General features: G+C 38.1%; 1 protein-coding gene across 1 annotated transcript in view; it reads right to left on the bottom strand.

Annotated features, from left to right (window-relative positions):
- TRAK2 (trafficking kinesin protein 2) overlaps positions 1-23,287 on the bottom strand; it is a 62,476-nt gene extending 39,189 nt beyond the window's left edge. Inside the window, exons 1-2 of the mRNA XM_060105783.1 lie at positions 23,028-23,287; positions 722-1,012 (exon numbers count right to left, since the gene is read on the bottom strand). Coding sequence (XP_059961766.1) covers positions 722-812 — 91 coding nt within the window. The 5' untranslated portion in view covers positions 813-1,012; positions 23,028-23,287. The remainder of the gene's footprint in view (positions 1-721; positions 1,013-23,027) is intronic.
- Positions 23,288-23,346: the final 59 nt, after the last annotated feature.

Below are 23,346 nucleotides of genomic sequence, written 5' to 3'. Positions count from 1 at the left end.
TTTATAGTATCTTAATGCAGGTATCTCAATAAAGCTGAACAAAAAAATGGGAAAAACTTTAGGTTTAGATGGGTTGCAGAATTTTATGGAGTTTTAGAAAAGTAGTACTGTGTATTTACTGTATGTTATATAACACCTCCAACTGGTTTTGTAGCAGTATCCCATATTTAAACACATTAATACAATTTCAGCAAACAAGTATTCCAACTAAGTGAGATGTCTAGAAATAACTGGACAGGTCAGGTTTTGTGGACCAGTGAGTTTTAGAACCAAAGTTTAGAAAAAACTTTGGGTGTACAGAGTTTTTAAAATTTAGTCTTGCAGGTAAGGACTTACGGGGCTGTACCTGTTTTTGCATACCCTGTATGTCCTGAGAGCCTCTTATGTGCCAGATACTGTTGTTAGGTGACTGCAGGGCACAGAAACAAGCAACCCTGTTCTTGTGGAGACAGGAAGATAGGAATAGGAAGACAAGATAAGGGAGATGAGTATGACGCAGTTCCTACTGACCAGGGCTCACACGGTACAGGGAGTCAGATGCAGACAAGGAACAGCACCCAAGGCAGATTTTGATAATGAGATAGGAGACCTGAAGATGGAGAAATTAATTCAGTGGTCTCTGAGGAGACCAGGCTGGAAAGAGGCTGAGTTCCATCATGGTGGGTCTTATATGCATTTTATCCTGTAAGCAACAGCACTTCATTTATTAAATTGGACTCACCAGTGATGCTCTCTGAGTCTCTGTGATTGATATTCATGAGGTTTTCTTCACCCATCGGTGATGTAGAAGTGGCATTCTGGGATTGACTCATGCAAGATCCTTTCTTGCTTTGGTTGAGCAGGACAGCTTTGGTTTGAATCAGAGTAAAGGAAATCCATCAAGCCATTCAATAAAGAAAGGTTCTGGTCAAATGGATATTTTCTTTTAAACAGATTTTTTTTTTTGATGGTCAAATGACATCTGGAGCAATGAGTGCTGTCATGTGATTATCACTCCTTGGATGGTCATGACCTAAAACAAAGAACACATCAAGTGACTTTAGAAGTCAGCATGCTCATTAATAACAGCAGTCCAATTACCCAGAACGTCTGTCATTAAGAATGTTTTCCTAATGATACACACACCACATGGATAAATCTAGAAATAATATACTGGATGAAAGGGTCAGACAAAAAAAGCACATAGTTTATGATTCCATTTATATAAAATTCTAGAAAATGTAAACTTACCTATAGTGACAGAAAGCAGATCACTGGTTGCCTGGGGTTGGGGAGGGATGATCAAAGGTCAGGAGGAAAGTTTGGGGGATGATAAATATGTTCATTATTTTGATTGTGACGATGGTTTCACAAGTATATACATATGTCAAAACTTATCAAATTGTATATTTGAAATATGTGCAATCTAATGTAAATTATAATTCATTAAAGCTGTTTAAAAAATTTAAAGATAATCTACTGTTTAAAGTAAAATAATAATAATATATTGTGGGGTCTATAACATATGCAGAAGGAAAACATATTAAAACAATAGCACAAAGGCCAAAATATCAAAATATCACTCAAAGGTGAACTGTGATAAATTAAAAATATATACTATAAACTCTAAAGCAAACAATAAAATAACTCAGAAATTACAGATATAAACCAACAAAGAAGGTGAAACGGAATAATATAAAACAGGGTTTCTCAACCCTGGCACTACTGATATTTGGGTCTGGAAAATAATACTTTGTTGTGTGCATTGTAAGATGTTTGGCAGCATGCCAGTAGAACCCTCTTCCCAGACCCTCTCCCAGTTTTAACAGCCCCCAAATGTTTCCAGACAGTATCAAATGTCCCCTGGGGGGGCAAAGCTGCCCCCAGTCGAAAACTACTGATACAAAAGATGCTCAACTTCACTTATAATTAAAATAAATAAAAATGTAAAGAAAATATTTTTCATCCATTACATCAGCAAACATTAAGTTTTATTATATTCATTGTTGGAGGGGTACAGAGAATCTACTTATACTGTTGATAAAAGTGCAAATTGATACAAGCTTTTAGGAAGGCTATTTGGCAATGCCTACCAAAGTTTTCAATGCATATACACCATAATTTAACAATTCTACCATTAGGAATTTATATGATGGAGATACAGAGTATGCCAAGATGTAGGCATAAGGATGCCCATACAGTATTTTCTTTTTTTAAAGCATACGTACACAACTGGAATCAAGATATCCATAAAGAAATAGTTTAATAATGGTATATACAAAGGAATATAATGCATTAAATATATGTGTGTACTTTAAAAAACCCAACTGTTGCAATCAAAAAAACTGTTCAATATTAATTATAAACCTAGCTTTATATCAAAAGACAGTCTCTACTAAATAGTGTCTACTTAGCAACATGCAGCTTCTATTTATGGCTAATTCATTCTCATGCCTACTATTTACAGGCATTATAAACATGATGTGTTTTTTTTTTTTACAAGAGTCACCACCAAGAAATAGAAAAGACCAAAATAAAAGCACTAAAGGAGACTGAAAATGGTCACTGAGGTAGCACAGAGACACACTGTCAGCAACTACTAGGGAAGAGAATTTCAGAGACAGAATGGGTAACAGAATTAAACATTACAGAAAAGTCAAAAAAGATCTTTGGTTTAAAAAAGGTGGTATACAGAGACCATAAAATCAACAGTAACCCTCTAGAAACCAGTTCAATCAAGAGATGAGGCCCAAAGCCAGGCTGTAAGTGATCAGGAAGCAAGATGGTAAGAATGGAGTTTAGTGAGTATACACCAAGATTTGCAACATCCAGGCTTTCATGAATTTCCGTGGACAAGTAAAATTTCAAAAACCTCTGTGGTTATTGGCATAGGGTTGCTGTTTTTATACTTCATAAATGAAAAAAAAATGTAGAAGGAAAAACACATAATAAACAACATTCCTTCCCAGAAAAGTTTATAATTTTATGTTGACATAAAAATTTTCCTATATTTGAATTCAGAAAAATTTTATAAATTTTTAAAATTCTATTTTATATAAACAGTTATTTTCTTGAAACATGTTTGTCAATATAGCAATCTGTACTAGCCAGTGCAACATGAAGTAAAGCTCAAAAGTATTTGTTTAGGTACTTTGATTTTAATTCCAGTTGTCAAAAATTCATTTTCACATCCAAGATCAGTCTACTGTGTGCAATTAAATTCTTCCCCATGTGCTATCTTATTGTCCAAACTGCCACTCCCAAATTAACCACTGAAAGGGCAATGGGACGAAAATGCATCAAACCAGTAAAGATTTGCCCACCCCCACCCAGTGAGGTTGGGAGGAGGCCATTATTGAGCCTACCAGAGTGGTTAAGAACATGGATTCTGAACTCCAGCTCTACTACTAGTTGCATGACCTTGAATAAGTTACTTAACCTTGTTTCTTCATTTGTAAAATGGGCTTAATAACATGGTCTACTTTATGGGGTTACTATGGGGATTAAGTGAGTTATGAGAGGATAACAGTAGCACCTACCTCAGATGGTCACTGGGGAAATTACATGAGTTAATACACGTAAAGCTCTCAGAACAATACCTTAGAATACAGTAAATACTATGTAAATATTAGTTATTATTATTTCTACCACCACCAAATAGTACAATTTTATCATTATCATTATTATTATTGTACCTTACACAAACTTGGGCACACTGTAAACCCTACTGTTGACTGCTAATACAATCTGCTCGCAACCTAAGAAGTCACATTTACTTCCTGCCCTCTGATGAGTGATGTTAGTTTGTGCCCTTAATCATTTTCTTTCTACCTCTGTGATTCATGAACAAACTGAAAGCTTGCAGAGTCAGAGTTCTAAATGTAGTAGAAAGTAAACTTTGGCAAGCACAAGCAACACATATTCAGTGTGTTTCCTAGTTTGTACACACTTATTCTTAGTAACTCCTTGAGTACCATCTACTTGCTATGCTGGATCTTTATTCACTCTTTTTAGGAACAACTTCACGGCTTTTTTTTAATAAAACAGTCAACCAAGCATGCGTTATTTAACAAGAAGCCAGCCTTTGTAATTCTTGCACATTTAGGAAAAAATAAAGTAAACCAGCTAAGTGACTTATTTTAATGAGAATGAGACTTAAAAAGAACAAACAAAACATGTCATTGATATAAACATTGCTGGCAGAATACAACATGCTGATGACTTAGTTTAGCCTAGCCATGGAAACTAAAATGGTCAACAGTGAGGGCCTAAATATAGGCCTTGTGCCTTAAAAAAATCTTGCTACTTCCTTAAAACGGGATACTCTGGCCAAAACAGACTTATAGAAAAGGCTAAAACAATTCAGGACACTTCACTTTGACGAGAGTGCAGAGCCTAGAAATACAGTAAATATAATGATGTGACAAACATTTAAATTGGAAAAATATATTTAAAATTTTTATTGTACAAATAATACTTTGGGGATTAATTTAAAATACATGTTGGCTGCTGATCTGAATGCAGAAATGGGAACAGTGCCAATCACCAACTCCAGCAGCAGCTCTTGTAGACACTGTCAACCTTCACCCCGACAAAAGATAAACTGTATAATTTAAAACATAAAATAAATGGACCATGTTTCCTATATTAAATAATGGATTTTCACCAAAGACAGAGACTCACTAATTTTTAATGTATCTGGCTACATCAAAGATAAAATTTACAAAAAATACACAATAATTTTAAAATCAGATATTGAACCACCCAAAAAAAAAAAAAAAAGACTATACAATGGCTTCAGTGCTAAAAGCTGAAAAAAAGGGTGGCAGGGGCTGTCACCCCCGAAATCCAACCTGGATAGTGAGCAGCAGATCTACAAAGGCAGAGCCCACACACCAACACCAAGGCCAGCTTCGTGGGTGAGCCACAGTACACTACATTCCGGCACAGCTACTCTACCAGCAACTGTAAAGTTCACCCTGAGGGGCTATTTGGTCCTAGCAAATATTTGATCCCTCTTTTTTTGTATCATTCAATTTAATGACAAGTAGATTTTTCAGAATATAAAATACATGGAGGCAGCTCTACTTACAAGCAGGACAAATTCCAAAAGTCTGTTAAAGCTGTTAGTCTAAAAGAAATCTGTTAGTCTAAAAGTCCAAAACCATGAGTGAAATTTAGGTTTATGGGGTCTGCATTTCCTCCGAGTTGGTATATTTTTGGCATTAAAAAAAATAAGTGTCCTGTTTTGTTTACAATGCACATTTACTGAGGCAGGCAACCCCTCCCTGCCACAATCTCCACCAACAGAAGGGAGGCAGCCTCTGGCAGCTAAGGAATCCACACCAGAGTTTCACCTGCAGATTAGAAAAGGCCTTGAACCCATGGTGCGTCTGTGGCTTTTGATAAGTTTCCACAGCACCACTTTCACTCACCATGCTCAGCCTTTAAGTTCTTGAACTACAACTTTAACCTGAATTTCAAACCTTTGACTAAATAAGCATCCCATTTTAGCGATGATCCTCTGCTGAAACCATTTCAGACATGCATATTTCTTCACCTTTGGCTGACTCTCAACTGCACAGGCACATCTTTTTTCACACATCCTGGGACTGTCCTTCGTAATCATTCTTATTGTCCAGTCATATATTTAATATGTATAATTTCCTCACTTTCAATTTTTTACACTATTTCTATTTTAGTGTTCATCCATCTATCACTAGTACTGCTTTCAGAGATAAAATGGGGGGCTTCCCTGGTGGCACAGTGGTTGAGAATCCTCCTGCCAATGCAGGGGACACGGGTTCGAGCCCTGCTCCGGGAAGATCCCACATGTTGCAGAGCAACTGAGCCTGTGCGCCACAACTACTGAGCCTGTGCTCTAGAGCCTGCAAGCCACAACTAGCACTCCAGAGCCTGCAAGCCACAACTACTGAAGCCCACGCGCCTAGAGCCTGTGCTCCGCAACAAGAGAAGCCACCGCAATGAGAAGGCCATGCACCGCAACAGAGTAGCCCCCACTCGCTGCAACTAGAGGAAGCCCGGGCACAGCAATGAAGACCCAACACAGCCAAAAAAATCAAAAATAAATAATTTAATTTTAAAAAAAAGAGACAAAATGGGGTTTGTAATATTTGTAATATTTATATTAATATTTATAAGATACCTCAAAACTATACATGTATAAACAAACATGCTGTAAATAACAATAATGTCTGAGTTGAAAATGACCATCTATTGGTGATCAGCAGAGCTGAACCCCTTACTCTGTAGCATACTTTGTCCCTATCCAGAAGCATTCATAAGTTACAAGTTTTAAGCAGATAATTTTGTGTTGCAAACGATTTATAAGAAAGTAAATCTACCATGCAAGGACAGGGATTTCTATCCTATACATTTAGAGACGTAATTTTATTTATTTATTTTTCAATAATTATTTGTTTGTTTATTTATTTATTTATTTGGCTACACCAGGTCTCTTAGTTGAGGCACTTGGGAGCTTGTGGCATGTGAACTCTTAGTTGCGGCATGTGGGATCTAACTTCCTGACCAAGGATTGAAACCGGGCCCCCTGCATTGGGAGTACAGAGTCTTAGCCACTGAACCACTAGGGAAGTCCCAAGACGTAATTTTATTTTATTTTTTTAAAAATATTTATTTATTTATTTATTTTTGGCTGCATTGGGTCTTTGTTGCTGCACTTGGGCTTTCTCTAGTTGCGGCGAGCAGGGGCTACTCTTCGTTGCAGTGCGCGGACTTCTCATCATGGTGGCTTCTCATGTTGCGGAGGACGGGCTCTAGGTTCGCGGGCTTCAGTAGTTGCAGCACATGGGCTCAGTAGTTGTGGCAGTCGGGCTCTAGATTGCAGGCTCAGTAGTTGTGGCGCACAGACTTAGTTGCTCCGTGGCATGTGGGATCTTCCTGGACCAGGGCTCGAACCCATGTCCCCTGCATTGGTATGTGGATTCTTAACCACTGCTCCACCAGGGAAGCCCTGGAGACATAATTTTAGATGTTGCTTGTGCTTGGCATTTGGTTTCAAGCCAAATATTAAAGAAGGTTCGAAGAAAAAATTAGTCTGCTGTCTTGTTTGCAAACATAATGAATTTATATTCCAGTAATCCAGTCTGAACTATTGCAGTGGAAAGGGATACTGTTTCTCTATATTTCCTCAACAAACAGTAAATAGGAAGAGAATGGGTGACTGCTAATAAGTAACTGATTCATCAGGGTCTTCAAATCACTAGGAGCTAAAACTACCACCGCAACACTGAAGAAGGTTTTCTAGGCAAGGAACCATCTGTGAGTCGATGATTAATTTTACAGCAGCCACATTATACAACTGTGATTGTATATTCTGTACTTTACATGTTCTAAAATTAGGTAAATAATCCCAAAGAAAAAGAATATTAGGCACTTTTTCATGAAAGCCAGGTCTAGTCATTACTAGAAGCCTTCTGTTTCATATTTTACATTTACATCCTCAACAAAGTACAATGACAATTATTAAAATATGACCCCAATCACGAGGAAAACATTAAATCATGCTTTCATACCTATGCTTTAAGAAGTTAGGAAAGCAGGATTTAACAGAAAATGTTAAAAGATAGTATTTTATGGTGTTTAAATAATGAAGTTTTACCTATCTGGAAAATTTACACACCCAGTGTGCTAGAATAACAACTATGGCATCTAATAAAGGTTATCACTATCTGTGGATTTTATTTTCAAATTCTTGGAAGTATAATATTAAACATGTCAATAAATATGCTTCCTTTTCCCATTTGGCATTTCAATGAGTTACACATATTGGTATTCAAAATTTAAAGTCAGAAAAGTTAAATAGCACCTTTGTATTTGTAATGGACTATGAAATAACATATACTACATAACCCATTTATTTTCACAGACTTTTCATTAGTTATCTATCCACAGTCACCAATTGGTAATATTAAAACAATCTCTCTGTGCCTCAGTTTCCTCATTTATAAAATGGGAACAATAATAGCACCTATTTTATGTGGCTTAAATGAGTTAATACTTATAAAGCATATATAATAGTATTTTGTAAACAGTGAGCATTACTTATGTGCTTAATATAATTTAAAAGTTAAATAGATAAGGATGTAGCATTATAAAATACAAACAACACCATTTCATGGTACCTGGTCATGGGACGCAGACTTAGAAGATACAGAATTCAGATCAGTTCCTACGCTTCCACATTGTCAACAGCTCTAGCTCTCAAAAAGAACAAGCTTTTATAAAAAGCATGGCTCTATGTCTCATCTGGGATTGCCACCTAACAATAATTCAGGAGTTCTAACAATTATTCTTACCTAAGGTAATCCTTTCTTGTCACTAACTACTGGCCGTAGAGAAACTCTTACAAAAATTTACCCAAATAAAAAGCCCATGATGGGAATGCAGACTAGTGCAGCCGTTCAAAAGAACCATGGAAACTATGTTGTCAAATTAAGTACACACGTACCCTGTGATCCAGCAATTCTGCTCCCAGGTATATCTATCTCAAAGAAATTCTCATGTCTGAACATGTGCCTGGAGGTGAAAACATTTTCTGGAGACAATGTATGCAGAACTAGCAATCTCTGCAATGTAACCTATGTGGGGCACAGTTCCTGACAATTTCTTAAAAGGCCATGTTGCTTTTATATTACTACCTAGCTGCTCTAAAGCAGTGTAATTAGATTTCAACTAAAGAAATGGTAAAAAAAAAAAAAATACAAGCGAGATTAAGCCTCAGTGTTGACATCTTCAGGTGTTTGGTTATCTGGTAAAAGTTTTGAAGGGAAAAATGTTTAAAGTTCAAAGATGACAAGAGTTTAAAAGTGGTACATAATAAGTTACATTCCTTAAACAAATCTATTTATCATCTGATGAAAATCAGCCAGAAATGACACTGAAAATTCCATTCGGTTTCTCTCTTTTTCTTTAAAACACACAAACACAACACACACATATGCATGTGTGCACCTTTGTTTTTCATTATAAATGAAGTCATATGTTCATTCAAAAAAAATTCAGGCAGTAGATAAATATGGGCAATCAAATAAAAGCTCCTTGTAATCTTTTACCATCCTTCACTGAGAGATAGACTGTTGGTATGCATTTAGTAGCCTACTCATTTATCTTTCCATGCCAACATATTGTCAATCTATGCCATCTTTTTAATGTAACTCACTTTGTAATGAATTACACAGTATTCAGAATATACAATTTATAACTACGAATTTTTTCCATCAGTGACTTTCTAACAATTGCTCATCCACTTTAAAACTCAAGAATCTAAACTTTTTTGTAAAAAGCTGGGTAGTATGTAAGCCTCTGGTCATCTATTATCTTTGTTGTTGTTATTGTTTTTAACCCTTTAAAAATGGAAAAACCATTCTTAGCTTATAGAACTGGCTGGATTTGGCCCACTGGCTATAGTTTGCTGACCTCTGGTCTATACCCTAAATCACAGTATTTTTGCACCACAGAAGAAAACAATGACACAAAACTCTTAAAGAAAATGCAACAAGTAACTGAATAAGTATAATAGTATCAACATCATATTTTCAAAATTCTACTTCTAGACAGGAATTCCAACTTTTGCATGATTTCCCAGTGACAGTGAGTATCAAAAAAGATAGTAGATATATAAAAATCCTAAAACCAGCCTAGGCTACTAGTTATACATCTAGTTTTATCTCTTTTTCCCATAACCCATTTTTTTCAAACTTGTTTCTGTAAAAGATCATGATTGGCTTAGAAATGTGAAAACCATGGCCAATTATTATTTGGCAGTCAAAACTAATTTAGTGACTTCATATGTAGTTTAGTCAAAGAAAATCGGATAGAAAATAGCTCAAAATTACTACATGCAAACCTCAAAAGGGTAGACTTCTTGCACACATTCACAAAATAGTCTTGATTTAGTTCTCTAAGAGAAGGATCAACTCCATACTTGAACTCTATCTGAAATTCTGTATCCTTTTAAGAGAGCACTATCTTCCCTGAACCACCTGGCAAAAGAGCTACACAATGTTATATAGTATAATCAATTCTAACACTGCAAAAGCTTTTTCAGCATAGGGTTTTCTTATAACTTCTTTAAAGAATGGAGACTGAGTTTAGTGTGAATTACTGAAATTTTTGAAAGTTTGGTAAATGGAGAAAATAAGTTACTGTAAGGGTTAGTATTATCAAATTAAACCTAACAAGGCACACATTTCATCATTTTAACATCAACAGTGGAGCTCCTCTTAGGAAAGAAATGCTTTTTGTTCAGGAAAATACATGGAAAAGGCACTTATGGTGGAAGGTAAGGCCTTGCAGCATCAAAGGAAGGCAAAGCTGCTCTGCATAAGACTAGGTAAACAATTGTTTGTTTTTTCCCCTCTGGAGAGGGAGAGAGAAGGCAAGGGGTAGAAATCCCATCCAGATGGCAGTAACTCAGAGGCCACAGAACACTAGGAATTTGCAGAAATCTTAGGGAGGGTTTTTGCCTTCTCCATAACATGAAACTGAAGGTTCAAGCCAACTGTTTAGTTCTTAAAGGGTCTGTCTGGATACTCAGATGACATTTAGGTATAGACATATTAAAATATTCACAAGAGTGGTTGCTATCAGGAATTTATATTCCAGGATATTAATAAAGTCATCATAGTTATTATATTTTAAATCTTTTTAAACATAGAAAATTATGTCCTTTTGACTAAAGTAATGGTTAAAAAAAGAAAAAAAAACAATTATAGGTCTTCAAAAATGGGTAATGCAGAGGAAATGGCATTATAAAGTTTGTGGATTTCCTATTCTCTTAACCAAAAACGGGGGGAAACATCTCGAGCAGAGGCATTTTACATAATAGATTATGTGGGTACTAAAATATGTACTATACTTCTAGAACCAAATAAATCCTTCCACAACAAATCAGAAAGCATTTTTTTTTCAATGTTGACTGGTAAAATTTAGGTAGTAGAGTAAATCAAAAGACACCATCACCTGAAAACCTACAAACACTTCACAGAAGGTTAAGAAATAAACCAAACATATATAATCATGCTGGCAGACTTAAGAATACTTCTGTATAATCTGCTCTTCCAGACTTAGCTTCAAATCAAATAGCCAAGAAGATGCCCTGAAACAGCACTTTCACAGAGCAGTAAATTCAAATTTTAAAAACAGAAATTCAAGAAGAAGTTCAAAATCCATGTCCTCATTTTTAAAAAAAATTTTATTGGAGTATAGTTGATTTACAATGTTGTGTTAGTTTCAGGTGTACAGCAAAGTGAATCTGTTATACACATACATATATCCTCTCTTTTTTAGATTCTTTTGTGTCCTCATTTCTGTCTCCTCTAACAAGCAAACATAAACTTGCTTTTGGTGGCTTAAGGTGATCCTAAATCCTTCAGTTATTTTAAACTTAAAATACTTAAAGCCTTTAGAAGTAGAAGTTTCCAAAAGCTGCCAAAAGAAAAACTGTAGGCAACATATCTCTTCAGATCAATGAAGTAATCAGTGGCACCAGGATATGCAATCTTATATGACCAGGAACAGGGTGTAACTTAAAATGGGGGTGAGTGATGGTCAGGATAGAATATTTATTATAAACATATTTATAAACATATATAATTCTAGAATGATTCTAGAATTCTGCATATCTAAGACATATAACCATGTTAGTAATATAATTCTACTACGCAAGAGACATTCAAATTATATTATGGTTTAGACATAAGGCTCACTGTTTTCTGAATCAGTTGTCACAGTCAACTCCAGGACTTCAAGATACGGTTATCTTTTGAGGGAGAACTGGATGACTTTGGTTTGCCAATAAAATTCAGGAATCAATCAATCTGTTACTTGTTCTGAGCTGCTAAAAATAATAAGTGGACTATAGATCAAAATAAATCCTTATTCCAAAAAATTAAGTCCACCTATATCTCAATACCTTGCAAATGCCAGGCATTCAATAAACGTCTGTTAAATGAATGAATCGATCTGTAGTCAAGTTACATCCTTGCAATCTGCAGTAGGGAGAAAACGGAGCCACATGAGAAACAGAAGACGGTTAGAGCATCTGAAAACTGAAGGCTTTCTTAACCCAATTTACAGAGATCTGCATAGGCCTCTCATGGGTTTCAGTAAGAAATGTGAGCATACAAGCAGGGCTGATCAGTTAAGCCCATCAGTTACATTGAAGTTGAAAACATCCCCTAGAAACGGGTTTGACAACAGTGTGGCAAAAAAACAGAAAACGTTTAATACCTGTATCCCCCGCTTTTTGAAAGTTGACTTTATGCCACTTTGCTTTTATGAAAGACCTACATTAGTACCCGTTTTCTCTAACTAAAAAAATGAAAAAAAGGCATTTGTTTTGCAGAGAAGTGTTACAGAGGCAGTGGGCACCCTGAGCAGTGAGAGGGGCACCACCAAGCTCCTTCCCAGGGAACTACACTCAGCATCTCAGCATCAAGCCTCTATAGCCTTGAAGCATGTCTGTGACCATCTGCGCTTTATCCTGATTTATTTTGTGCAGCTGTTAGTAAGATGTGTCCTAAGGTAATTACTTCGCTTTATACCAGCTTTCCAAAAGGTTTCATAGGAACGCTCTACTTTCTGATAGCAGGGGAAACTTGTACCCTATCCTCCCACCCCATACCCATTTTATTTTAGAAACACTGATAGTAAGATGTTTTCTCCTTAAAGTTAAGACATGGTAATGAGAAAGGTCCAACAGACTGCAATGGGAAAGGGGAAAAAGTCCTTAGATAGAATAGAATAAAAAGAAGTTGATGACTCAGGAGCGTAACTATGACTAGCAATTACTGTATTATGGTGACTATGGCGATATGCTCCAGGATTATAAGCTTTTAAAGACTTCTTTCTCCCTACACTAAATGATCTCAAATTGCTAATTTTTTGGAGACTTAGGTCCACTTCTAATTTTCTTTTCTCCCTCACTGTGAGGCTATCAACCTTTGTTGCCAGTGTGCCTCTCCCTTTTCTAACCTGCTGTTGGCTGAGAAACCAGATTATCAGAGAACCCAGAAGTTGTCTGCTTGAGACAAAACCCTTGGACCTGTTTTTTGACCCTTGGCTAGTTCCTCTAGTACCTTTTCTTTCGTCCCTCCAACACTAGGGATTCAGCTGGCTTGTTTCTCTTCCTTTGGCACTGTTACCAAGTGCCTTTCTCATCTGGTGTTCTTTTCTCTAGGCTGGCTATGAATATGCTCTGTCCTTTCTTTACTGTCTCCTAAGAAAAGTATAGGTCCTCGTCTCTTTTGTGAGAATTTTACTGTTAATCACTATAGAGAAATACAGTGGAAATGTGGAGAAAATGGTTTAGGAAATCTTAAATTTTTTTATTGTGATTTTGCTCCTTAATCAGTATTTACTGACTCCCCTACTTGGATGCTCCCAGAAGACTGTATGCTCAATTTTTCCCTCACTACACTACGAGCTCCTTGAAAGAAGGTATCTTATTTTTGTATGCCCCAAACCTTAAAGCAACTGACATACAGTAGGCTCGCAATACATGCCCAACTATAAGCTTAATGATTAAAAATGTCAACACACTGAATTACAGAAGTAACTGAATGAACAAAATTGATTATTAATACACTTCAGTCCAGCATCAACTAAATGAATTGCCTTGAAGAACAAAATCAAGCTAAGATTGAATATTTGAAAGAAAGCACTGTATTTGCTTTATGAAAAACTCTGTATAAGAGTTTGTTGATAGGGCCTCCCTGGTGGCGCAGTGGTTAAGAGTCCGCCTGCCGATGCAGGGGATACGGGTTCGTGCCCCAGTCTGGGAGGATCCCATATGCCGCGGAGCGGCTGGGCCCGTGAGCCATGGCCGCTGAGCCTGCGCGTCTGGAGCCTGTGCTCCGCAGCAGGAGAGGCCACAACAGTGAGAGGCCCACGTACCGCAAAAAAAAAAAAAAAAAAAAGAGTTTGTTGACAAAAGGGTGATATATCATTGTTATAGCTGTGACACAGTACCCACTTGTCTTGTAATAACTAAAGAGAATGAGTTGTCAATTTTGTCAGAAAGCTAAACCTGGACCTTTGGCTCACTGCTTAGTTTTATCATGTTTCCCACAAACAGCATTTGCAGCTGTTTATGAATGCATTTAAAATAAGCCCCGGATCAAATAAGAAATGACCAAATATCTTCTTTAAGAAACTCACAATCAATAATATGTCTCGTTTGTAATCTTTCAATTTTGTGACTAAACATAAAACAAAGTCACACTCAGCGGTTTAGCCTAGTACTAGCTAAGAAGAGAATGGTTGGAAAGAAACTTTCCTTTTAGGTTGTTAAAGGCTTTAGGAAGAGTAGTACCACCTCAGAGACGCTGTAGTTGGTTTCCCGTCTCCTCTTCCTTTCTGCCTTCAGACAGAGAGTGCTCTCTCTTAACCAACAAGCTTCCCTTTGTTTTGATTTATACCCACTGGTCTGAATAACCCCAAAGCACCACGCAACATGCCCATGACTGAAAGCAACTAAAAGCTGAAAGCAGAGTTCTGGCACTTGGACCCCAAACATGTACTTACTTTACCCAAGTGATGAATTTCTGAGAAAGCCATTTTCTAAGTTGACACAGATTTTAAATATAAAGTAGTTAAGCTCTCCTGAAAAGGTCACAAAACCATGTGGAGAGGGGCTGCTGAATTCTTCACCCGTGGGCGTCACCCCATAGACATGCCCTCCGTTATCCTCTTCAATGCCCTTCTTTTCTGAGACAATTCCATACCACACCTTTCTCACTCTTCTCTGAACCCCTATCTGTTCTCCATCTCTCTTTCTCTCATTCCTCCCACCAATAAACCCACACAATCTATAGCTAGATTTCTCTCCAAACTCTGAGAATTAAGTACAAACATAATCTCAGTCATACATTTATACACTTATTGACGGCAGTGGAAATTAGCAATCCTCTAAGAAGAAGAACTGCGTGGCTGGAAGACAGAAGGGGGGAAGAAACTTATTTTTCATCATTTCCTTCCAATTTTCCTACCATGTGTATATGTCCATCCAGTTAAAAAATAATGAAATGTATGTTATTTGTAAGTCTCTACTCCTGCCTTCTCTAAATTTTGCTCTACTGGTTATCCTTATACTCCATTAGCTTCACCCTCTTCCTTGGCCTATTATCATGTCCAAAGTCTTCTATTTTATTAAAAAACAGATAAAATAAAAATTTAAAAATCTCCCTTCCTCAAGACTCTGGGTTCCCCTCTAGCTGCTTTCCTCAGCCAAGCTTCTTCACAGAGTATTACTCTCATGCCCTTCTCCTCATCTCTCATTCATCCTTCAACCTCACTGTGATCTGATTTTTCTTGAAACCACTTTCCCTTCAGTGACCAACAGTCCCTGCTAACCAATCTAATCGTACCTTCTTTGTTGTTATCTTAGGTCATCTCTGGTTTAATATTACTGACCATTCCCTACTTCAACTTTCCTCCTGTGGCCTCCTGGAGCCTACATCTTACAATGAATGCTCTTTCTCAAATCCCTCCTTTGGATCACCCAGCTCCCCGCTCCCTTGATCCGTCAATGTGTTTATCCCAGAGTTCCAGTTGTGACCATGTACTTGTTTTTCATGTACCTTTGTGCAAACCATTCACGACCACAGATTAACCGCTTCTTTCATGTTAGTAACTCCCAATCAGGCTCTTCAGACCAGACTTCTTCCTAAGTTCCACTCAAATCTCTCACAGGCTGATTATGATCCCCTGAACGGATCCACTGAATAGCAGATGCCTCCTTTCTCTCACCTTGCCACATTCAATCCATTATCAAATCCTGTATAGTCTAATACCAATATATCTCAAACACACCCACTTCTCTTCATCCCCTCTTCTACCATCCTAATTCAAGCCATCATCATTTCTTAGAATATGAAAAACCGAACAGACTCCATGCTTAATCTCCTCTCTATTCTCCATAAGGCAACAAGAATAAAATTTTAAAAACTAAACTCCTTTTAAAAAATTCAAGGTTGGGCTTCCCTGGTGGCGCAGTGGTTGAGAGTCCGCCTGCCGGTGCAGGGGACACGGGTTCGTTCCCCGGTCCGGGAAGATCCCACATGCCACGGAGCGGCTGGGCCCGTGAGCCATGGCCGCTGAGCCTGCGCGTCCGGAGCCTGTGCTCCGCAACGGGAGAGGCCACAACAGTAAGGGCCCGCGTACTGCAAAAAAAAAAAAAAAAAATTCAAGGTGTTCATAATATACAGAATAAAATCCACACTTCAAATCAGTCTCCAAGGTTCAGCCCCGTCTGGCCCCTGACTACTTCTCCTCCCTCATCTTGTACCACTCTCCTCTTTGCTCATACTCGGTCACAGGCCTTCTGTCATTTCTTTCTACTTCCTCATCACACTCTCTCCTATCCTGGGCCTTCGCAACTGTTCACTGTACCCAGAATACTCTCCCCTCTTGTTCTTTATATGGTAACTACTTCTCACCCTTCAGGTCTCAGCTGAAAAGTCACCCTCTGGGAGACGTTACCAGTCCTGACCAGTTACCTGATCTGAAGTAGTCTCCCCACCACCTTTATTTTCTAACTCAGCATCTAATGTTTCTTTCCCAACATATATTACAATTTACTTCCTGGAAGTCCTCTTCCAGACAGGAAGGGGGAAGGTGCTATCTTCTCCCTTTCCTCCTCCTTGCTGGTCAGAATGGAAATACAACGGCAGGAGCTCAAGCAACTCAATAAATATTTGTTGTTGAAATGAACTATTAACTGAACTGGTGGGTGAATTCTTTCACCATTAACATGTATAACTATCAACTCCATTGTTAAACAACATAGCGTGACACTCTTAAATTAGACCCTATTTTATTTGAACTATTCCTTCCTTCTTCATGACTTGTCAGAAACCTTTCTAAAAAGAAAGAACTCACAGTTTGGCAAACTGACAGAGATATATGGATAGACTTCAAAGATCTCAATGATCTTTACAACATGAATTAGTTCCACTTCTATACCACAGGTAGACTTTGTGTGCTCATTTTCTAGCATGAATAAACCATAATACAGGGTGCAGTTAATCAGAACGTCCCCAAGGTTATATGAGTCAGTAGTAAAGCTAGCAGTAAAGTCAGAACATTACATATTAAGAAGTCAGTTATAAAAGAAATTGCTTTTTTTAAGTTAAATTAATTTTTTAATACAGCAGGTTCTTATGAGTTACCTATTTTATACATATTAGTGTATATATGTCAATCCCAATCTCCCAGTTCATCCCACCACACACCCCCCAAAAGAAATTTCAATAAATGATTTCAATTAACAACCGGTCAACTAGCTGCTTACAGGACAGCTTTCAATAAATGCCTCTTGAATTAAACTAAAAGTACTGGAAAGAGATAAAAAGTAATATACAACAGTCTCTGTCTTAAGGGAAGATGAAGATCTAAGAAATCTAAAACCTGATGGGGAAAGTTCCAATGATCTCCATGATCTAGATTAGATCTAAGATCTAATGATCAAAGAACTGTAAGAATATAAGAGAATACCACCAGATAAGAAATAAGTAACTAATGAGTATTAGAACAGAACTGTTGTATAGTCAGTGGGGGGAGAGTTCTTTTCTAGCTGAAGTAGCCTGGCTTCACACAGGAGTAAGATTTAATACAGGGCTCCTCAAGGATGGAAAGATTTCAACATTGAGAATGGGGGTATCCAGTAGGTAAAGGACATAGAAAGAAAAAGAGGCCCCAAAGCAAACAGCAGGCAGAGCCAATTTGGCAGCAGTGTACAGACCAACTTAAGTGGGAATGATTATGGGGAAGATACTTGGAGCTTTAAATTTGGCTAGTTAACATTAGGAAGTCTGCCCGAATAGCCAAAGCAACCCTGAGAAAGAAAAATGGAGTTGGAGGAATCAGGTGCCCCAACTTCAAACTATACCACAAAGCTACCGTAATCAAGACAGTATGGTACTGGCACAAAAACAGAAATATAGATCAATGGTACAGGATAGAATTCCCAGAGATAAACACACGCACATATGGGCACCTAATTTACAATCAAGGAGGCAAGAACATACAGTGGAGAAAGGACAGCCTCTTCAATAAGTGATGCTGGGAAAACTGGACAGCTACAGGTAAAAGAATGAAATTAGAACATTACCTAACACCATACACAAAAATAAACTCCAAATGAATTAAGGACTTAAATGTAAGACCACACACTATAAAACTCTTAGAGGAAAACATAGGAAAAACACTCTTGGACATAAACCACAGCAAGATCTTTTTTGACCCACCTCCTAGAGTAATGGAAATAAAAACAAAAATAAACAAATGGGACTTAATGAGACTTAAAAGCTTTTGCCCAGCAAAGGAAACCATAAACAAGACAAAAAGACAACCCTCAGAATGGGAGAAAATATTTGCAAATGAAACAACGGACAAAGGATTAACCTCCAAAATATACAAACAGCTCATGGAGCTCAATATCAAAAAAAACAAACAATCCAGTTAAAAAATGGGCAGAAGATGTGAATAGACATTTCACCAAGGAAGACATTCAAGACTCCTGAAAAATAAATCTGGAGTCAGAATACAGGACAAATTTCAGGAATGGAGAGATTAGAGACAGAAAAATAATTAAGAAATTTTACCACGTTATGCCTGAATTATTGTTAATAAAGGTATAAACTATGTGAATAGAAACAGTAAGAGGGATGTGTGGGATTTGTGAGACAGTAAAATAGGACTTACGTGTTAAGTTGGGACTAGATGAACTTTATTGATACTCTCCTAAAAGATAATTACTTCTAGTATACACCTCAATCATTTGGCTTAAAAACCTCACAATTTCCCTTGCCCCTCACTCCCCTAAGAGTGCTTTTTCTCAGACATTTGCTGCCCCCCACCTACCATCCCCCAAACTGGCTTCTCCAACCACATAATATATTCCAGCCAAAACAAAGGACTATATTTCCTAGTTCCCTAGACAAACCAGGAAATTCCCAAACCAGTGACTGTTCATGCTATGTCGTCTTTAATGTCCTCTCCCTGTTCTACGTACCCAAAGTCTAGACCTTCTTCACACCCCCGGTCAATGCCACTTTTCCCACCAAGCTCTCTCAGAGGCCCCAACTCAAAGTAAGTGTTGTCTCCCAAGACTCTCCATTTTTCTCTGAAACACTTTTTTCAAAAAACCTTGCAATTGTTCCTTATCTCCTCTGGTAAACTATATACTCCCCATCGTAAACATACCCAATTTCTTTCTGTATTCCTTCCTTCTCTTTTCATAGGTACTTGAAGATCTTGATAAATAATATATGGCAACAGCATAGTATAATGGCTAAAAGCACAGACTCTGAAGACAGACTGTTTGAATCTGAATCTTAATACTGCCATTTATTAGCTATGTGACCATGAGCAAGTTACTGAATCTCTGTATGCTACGATATCTTTATGTATAAAATGGAGATAATAAGAGTAGATATTTCATAAAGTTGTCAGAGGACTTGGCTCAGAACAGTATAAGCATCATAAAAGTATCTATTAAATACAGTGGAAAAATACTGAATATTCTGTGATACATGAGTAAAGCTTTATTTATCTAAGGAAAGCAAAATGAAGCCAGTCTCTAGGTACTAAATAGGTATATACAAATTCTTCCTAAATCTTCTTATGTATGCCCTAAGGGTTAGCTGGGTCCTTTAAAATCTTCCCTATGTTAACAAATGGTTCTGTTTTAGTTTGACATTTCAATTTCTGAGAAAATATTTAGTTCAGCTTCCTGTGACAATAAGACACCTAATTGATCTTCTTGCCTCCAGTCTTACCCCCTTTAATCCATCCTCCCATGGCTCAGAGAGTATCTTTCTAAAATGCAGACCTAATGTTTTCCCACTGCTACAAACCCCCTCCATTCCATCCCCCTTAGGATAAAGTTTAAAATCCTTAGAGTCTCATACAAATTCCTCCAAATATGGCCCCTGACTAGTCTCCAGCTTCATCTCTCAACACTTTTTACCATAAAACCTAATCACCCGGTCACATCTCAAAAGCTTTTTGTATGTCATTCCTTTTGCTAAAACATCTCTCCATTAGTTTGCTAGGGCCACCATAACAAAATACCACAGACTGGGTAGCTTAAACAACAGAAGTTTATTTTCTCACAGTTCTGGAGGCTAGAAGTCCAAGACCAACATGTCAGCAACACTGGTTTCTCCTGAGGCTTGCAGATGGCTGCCTTCTCAATGTGTCCTCACATGGGGTTTTTTTTCCTATATGCACAAGTCCCTGGTGTCTTTTTGTGTCCAAAGTTGCTCTTCTTATAAGGTTACCAGTCAGAATGAATTATAACACACCTTAAAGGTCTCATTTTAACTTAATTACCTCTTTAAGGGCCCCATCTCCAAATACAGTCACATTCTGAGGTTATGGGGGCTAGGACTTCAACTTACAAATTTTGGAGAAACACAGTTCAGCCCACAACAACCCCTTCTCCTTTTCTTTAGCCAGGCTAATTCCTATCTGTTTTTCCAAGACTGGCCCAAGCCTTCCCATCCAGGCAGATTTCACTGCCCTGTCTCTGTGTTCCCATAGTACTTCTGCATGCTGCTCTCTGTATGCTGCTATCCCATTAACACACTATCCCAGTTGTCTCTTTCCTTCTTCAGACTGTATTCCTTAAGAGCAGAGACTAAATCTCTAGCACTTAGCACAGTGTCTGTTCCATTGAAGGTATTTACTAAGGATTTGATTATTTAGGGAAAGTAGAAGAACATGGACTTTGAAGAAAGGCAAGCGTGAGTTCAAATCCTGGCTATACCATTTACTTATCTTGTGGCTTTCGACAAGTCACTAAATGCTCACCTTCCATTCTACATAAGGTAGTTATAAAGATAAATGACTTAATTATAATAAAAGCATCCAGTTGTAGGGTTGGTACACAGTAGGTGCTCAATAAATGTTAGAGTACAGATTCTGGGATTGCCTGGGTTTGACACCCAATTCCACCACTTAGTAGCTGAATGACCTTGGGTATGTTAACTTATCCTCTGCTTCAGTTGCTTATCTATTAAAAACATCTCACACTGCTACTGTGAAGATAAGTTAATATAGGTAAAATATTTAGACGGGTATCTAACACTTAAAAGTACTATACAAATGTTTCCTATTATATGATCACTGCAGATCTGAACTAATATGACTGGAAATCATGAATAATTTAGTTCATTCAATTATGAAGTTATTTTAAATGTGAATATTACGTTAATGCCTCAGATTTCTTACCAACTAAACAGGATAGTAACTAAAGAGGTTCAAAAACTGGTATGGATGATATAAACAAAGATCAAAATAAACATGAAATAATATCATCTGCCTCATTCCTTATATTGGTGTTTAAACATATTTTGGGTATTGAAGTAAAAAATCTTAAGAAACAAGTTTTTCTACTCTTTGCGACTACAGATGTTAACCATTTGCAGTAGAGAATAACATTCCTTGGCTCATATTTTCAATTTCAGAACCAGTAAACCTTTGAACTGGAAAGATCTTTGAGATACAAGGCCAGTCCTATCATGGCTTGCATTAAGTAAACAGGTGGATTTGTAACAGGCTTTCAGGGTCTTAATGAGCAGCTCTGTGGAGGACGGGAATTACAAGCAGAGAGAATAACTGGTTCAAAAAGTACTAAAGCAGGGTTCATAAGTTATTCTAGATGTCCAAGGTATGTAGTAGGAACCAGTATTAGGAAATAACGCTGGAAAATGCTTTTTAATCATCCAACCTTTAAGGTCAGTAATTTCTGAAGTAAGTACAAGTTACCTGACCTGTAACTTTGAAGTAAGGCAGATCTAGGTATGAATCTCCACTTGTTACATAAACAAAGTTGAGCCTCAGATTATGCAACAGGGTTATTATAGTGATTAAGTGATCGAATGTACATACAGCTCATAACTGAGATGCCTGGCTGATTGAAAGTACTCAAATTTTTGTCTTTCTGACCCCCCTCACCCTAAGAAGAAAAATCTGCAAAATAATAAAACACTGTCTTTCATACAGTATGTGTTTGCTGAATGTCTGAGACTTGTTGAACATTACTTAATTTTAAAAACAGAAAGCTGGAATAACTGCTGAAATGACCAAGTGTCTTCAGCCCTGCCCTTTCTCCCCACCAAATGTCCTTCACAATTTCTTCGCAAGTGTCACTGCACCACCATTAACATGCTATTAACATAATGTAGCTTCCAATTCTACAGCAAAGATTTGAAGGTCAGGAAAAAATAATCATTGAAATAGATAAAACAAAACAAAACGAAACAAAACTGGAAGAGGCCATTTCATTTTATTCCTATGGGCCATTCTAGCTTGATGAATTTCCAGTGAAAAGTTAGTTTCTGACGCAGAAACTGCAGGTTTAAATAAAAGGTTCGTGGGCAAGTAACTGAGTTCACCGCTATTACAATGACCCAGAAATCTTTTAAGTGTTTAGGAGATTATCTTTACTCTGGTTCTAAAAGGACATCTGCCAATATCCATTATTTACGCTTGAAACTAAAGGCAACCGTCTTTCTTTTAAAAGACGTGCAGTGTCTGCCTCAAAATCAATCGCAAGAAAAGCCCAACTCAACACAGAAAGAGCTCTTTCCAATACCCTCTCGTCTCGCTCACATCACAGATGGCGACCAAGGCTTAAGGTTTAACGTCCAGACGCTAAAGCCGCTTATCGCTCAAGGATGGGGCACCAGGTGGGTGCTGTCCGGCAGAGGATGGGATGCTGCCAATCCTGAGAGGTGCAGCTGGGGTGCACCCCGAGGCCAGAGCCCAACGCCCAACACTTCGCACTTAAACTTGGGAAACCACCCGCTTTCCACCGCGGCGGGGAGTTGGTGGGGAGACGGACCCGGCGAGGACCCAGTCCTCCGGTACCCAGCTCAGGCTCCGGTGTCCGCGCGTGACATCCGAAGACCGGGAGGAGCGCGGGGTGGGGAGGTTCCTTTGCCTTCAAGGGAGGATGGCAAGGGCAAGTTCGAGTCGTGCGCGGGAAGGTTACTCACAGGAATGGTCCGGCGTCCTCCGTCCTTCGCACGCGCTTGCTCAGGGAGAAGCCTCTAAAGCGGCAGCAGCCTGAGAGGAGCAGCAGAAGCGGCCGCCGCTGTCAGTAACCGCCCGGGCGTGGCAGGAACGGACGGGCGATTTCACAACATCATCATTCGGCGACTTCGGTTTTGCAGCTACTCCAGGTCAATGACAGCCCCCACACATTTGGGGAAGAGAAGAGGAAACCCATTCTCCCAGCAGCCTGCACGGCACCAGCGCACGACCTGCTGGGGATTGTAGTTTCCTCTCGACCACGCCCCCTAACTCTGAAGGCCA

This window comes from Mesoplodon densirostris, chromosome 8 (assembly GCF_025265405.1).
Source record: "Mesoplodon densirostris isolate mMesDen1 chromosome 8, mMesDen1 primary haplotype, whole genome shotgun sequence".
Lineage (NCBI taxonomy): Eukaryota > Metazoa > Chordata > Mammalia > Artiodactyla > Ziphiidae > Mesoplodon > Mesoplodon densirostris.
This window is presented reverse-complemented; position numbering and strand designations above follow the sequence as displayed.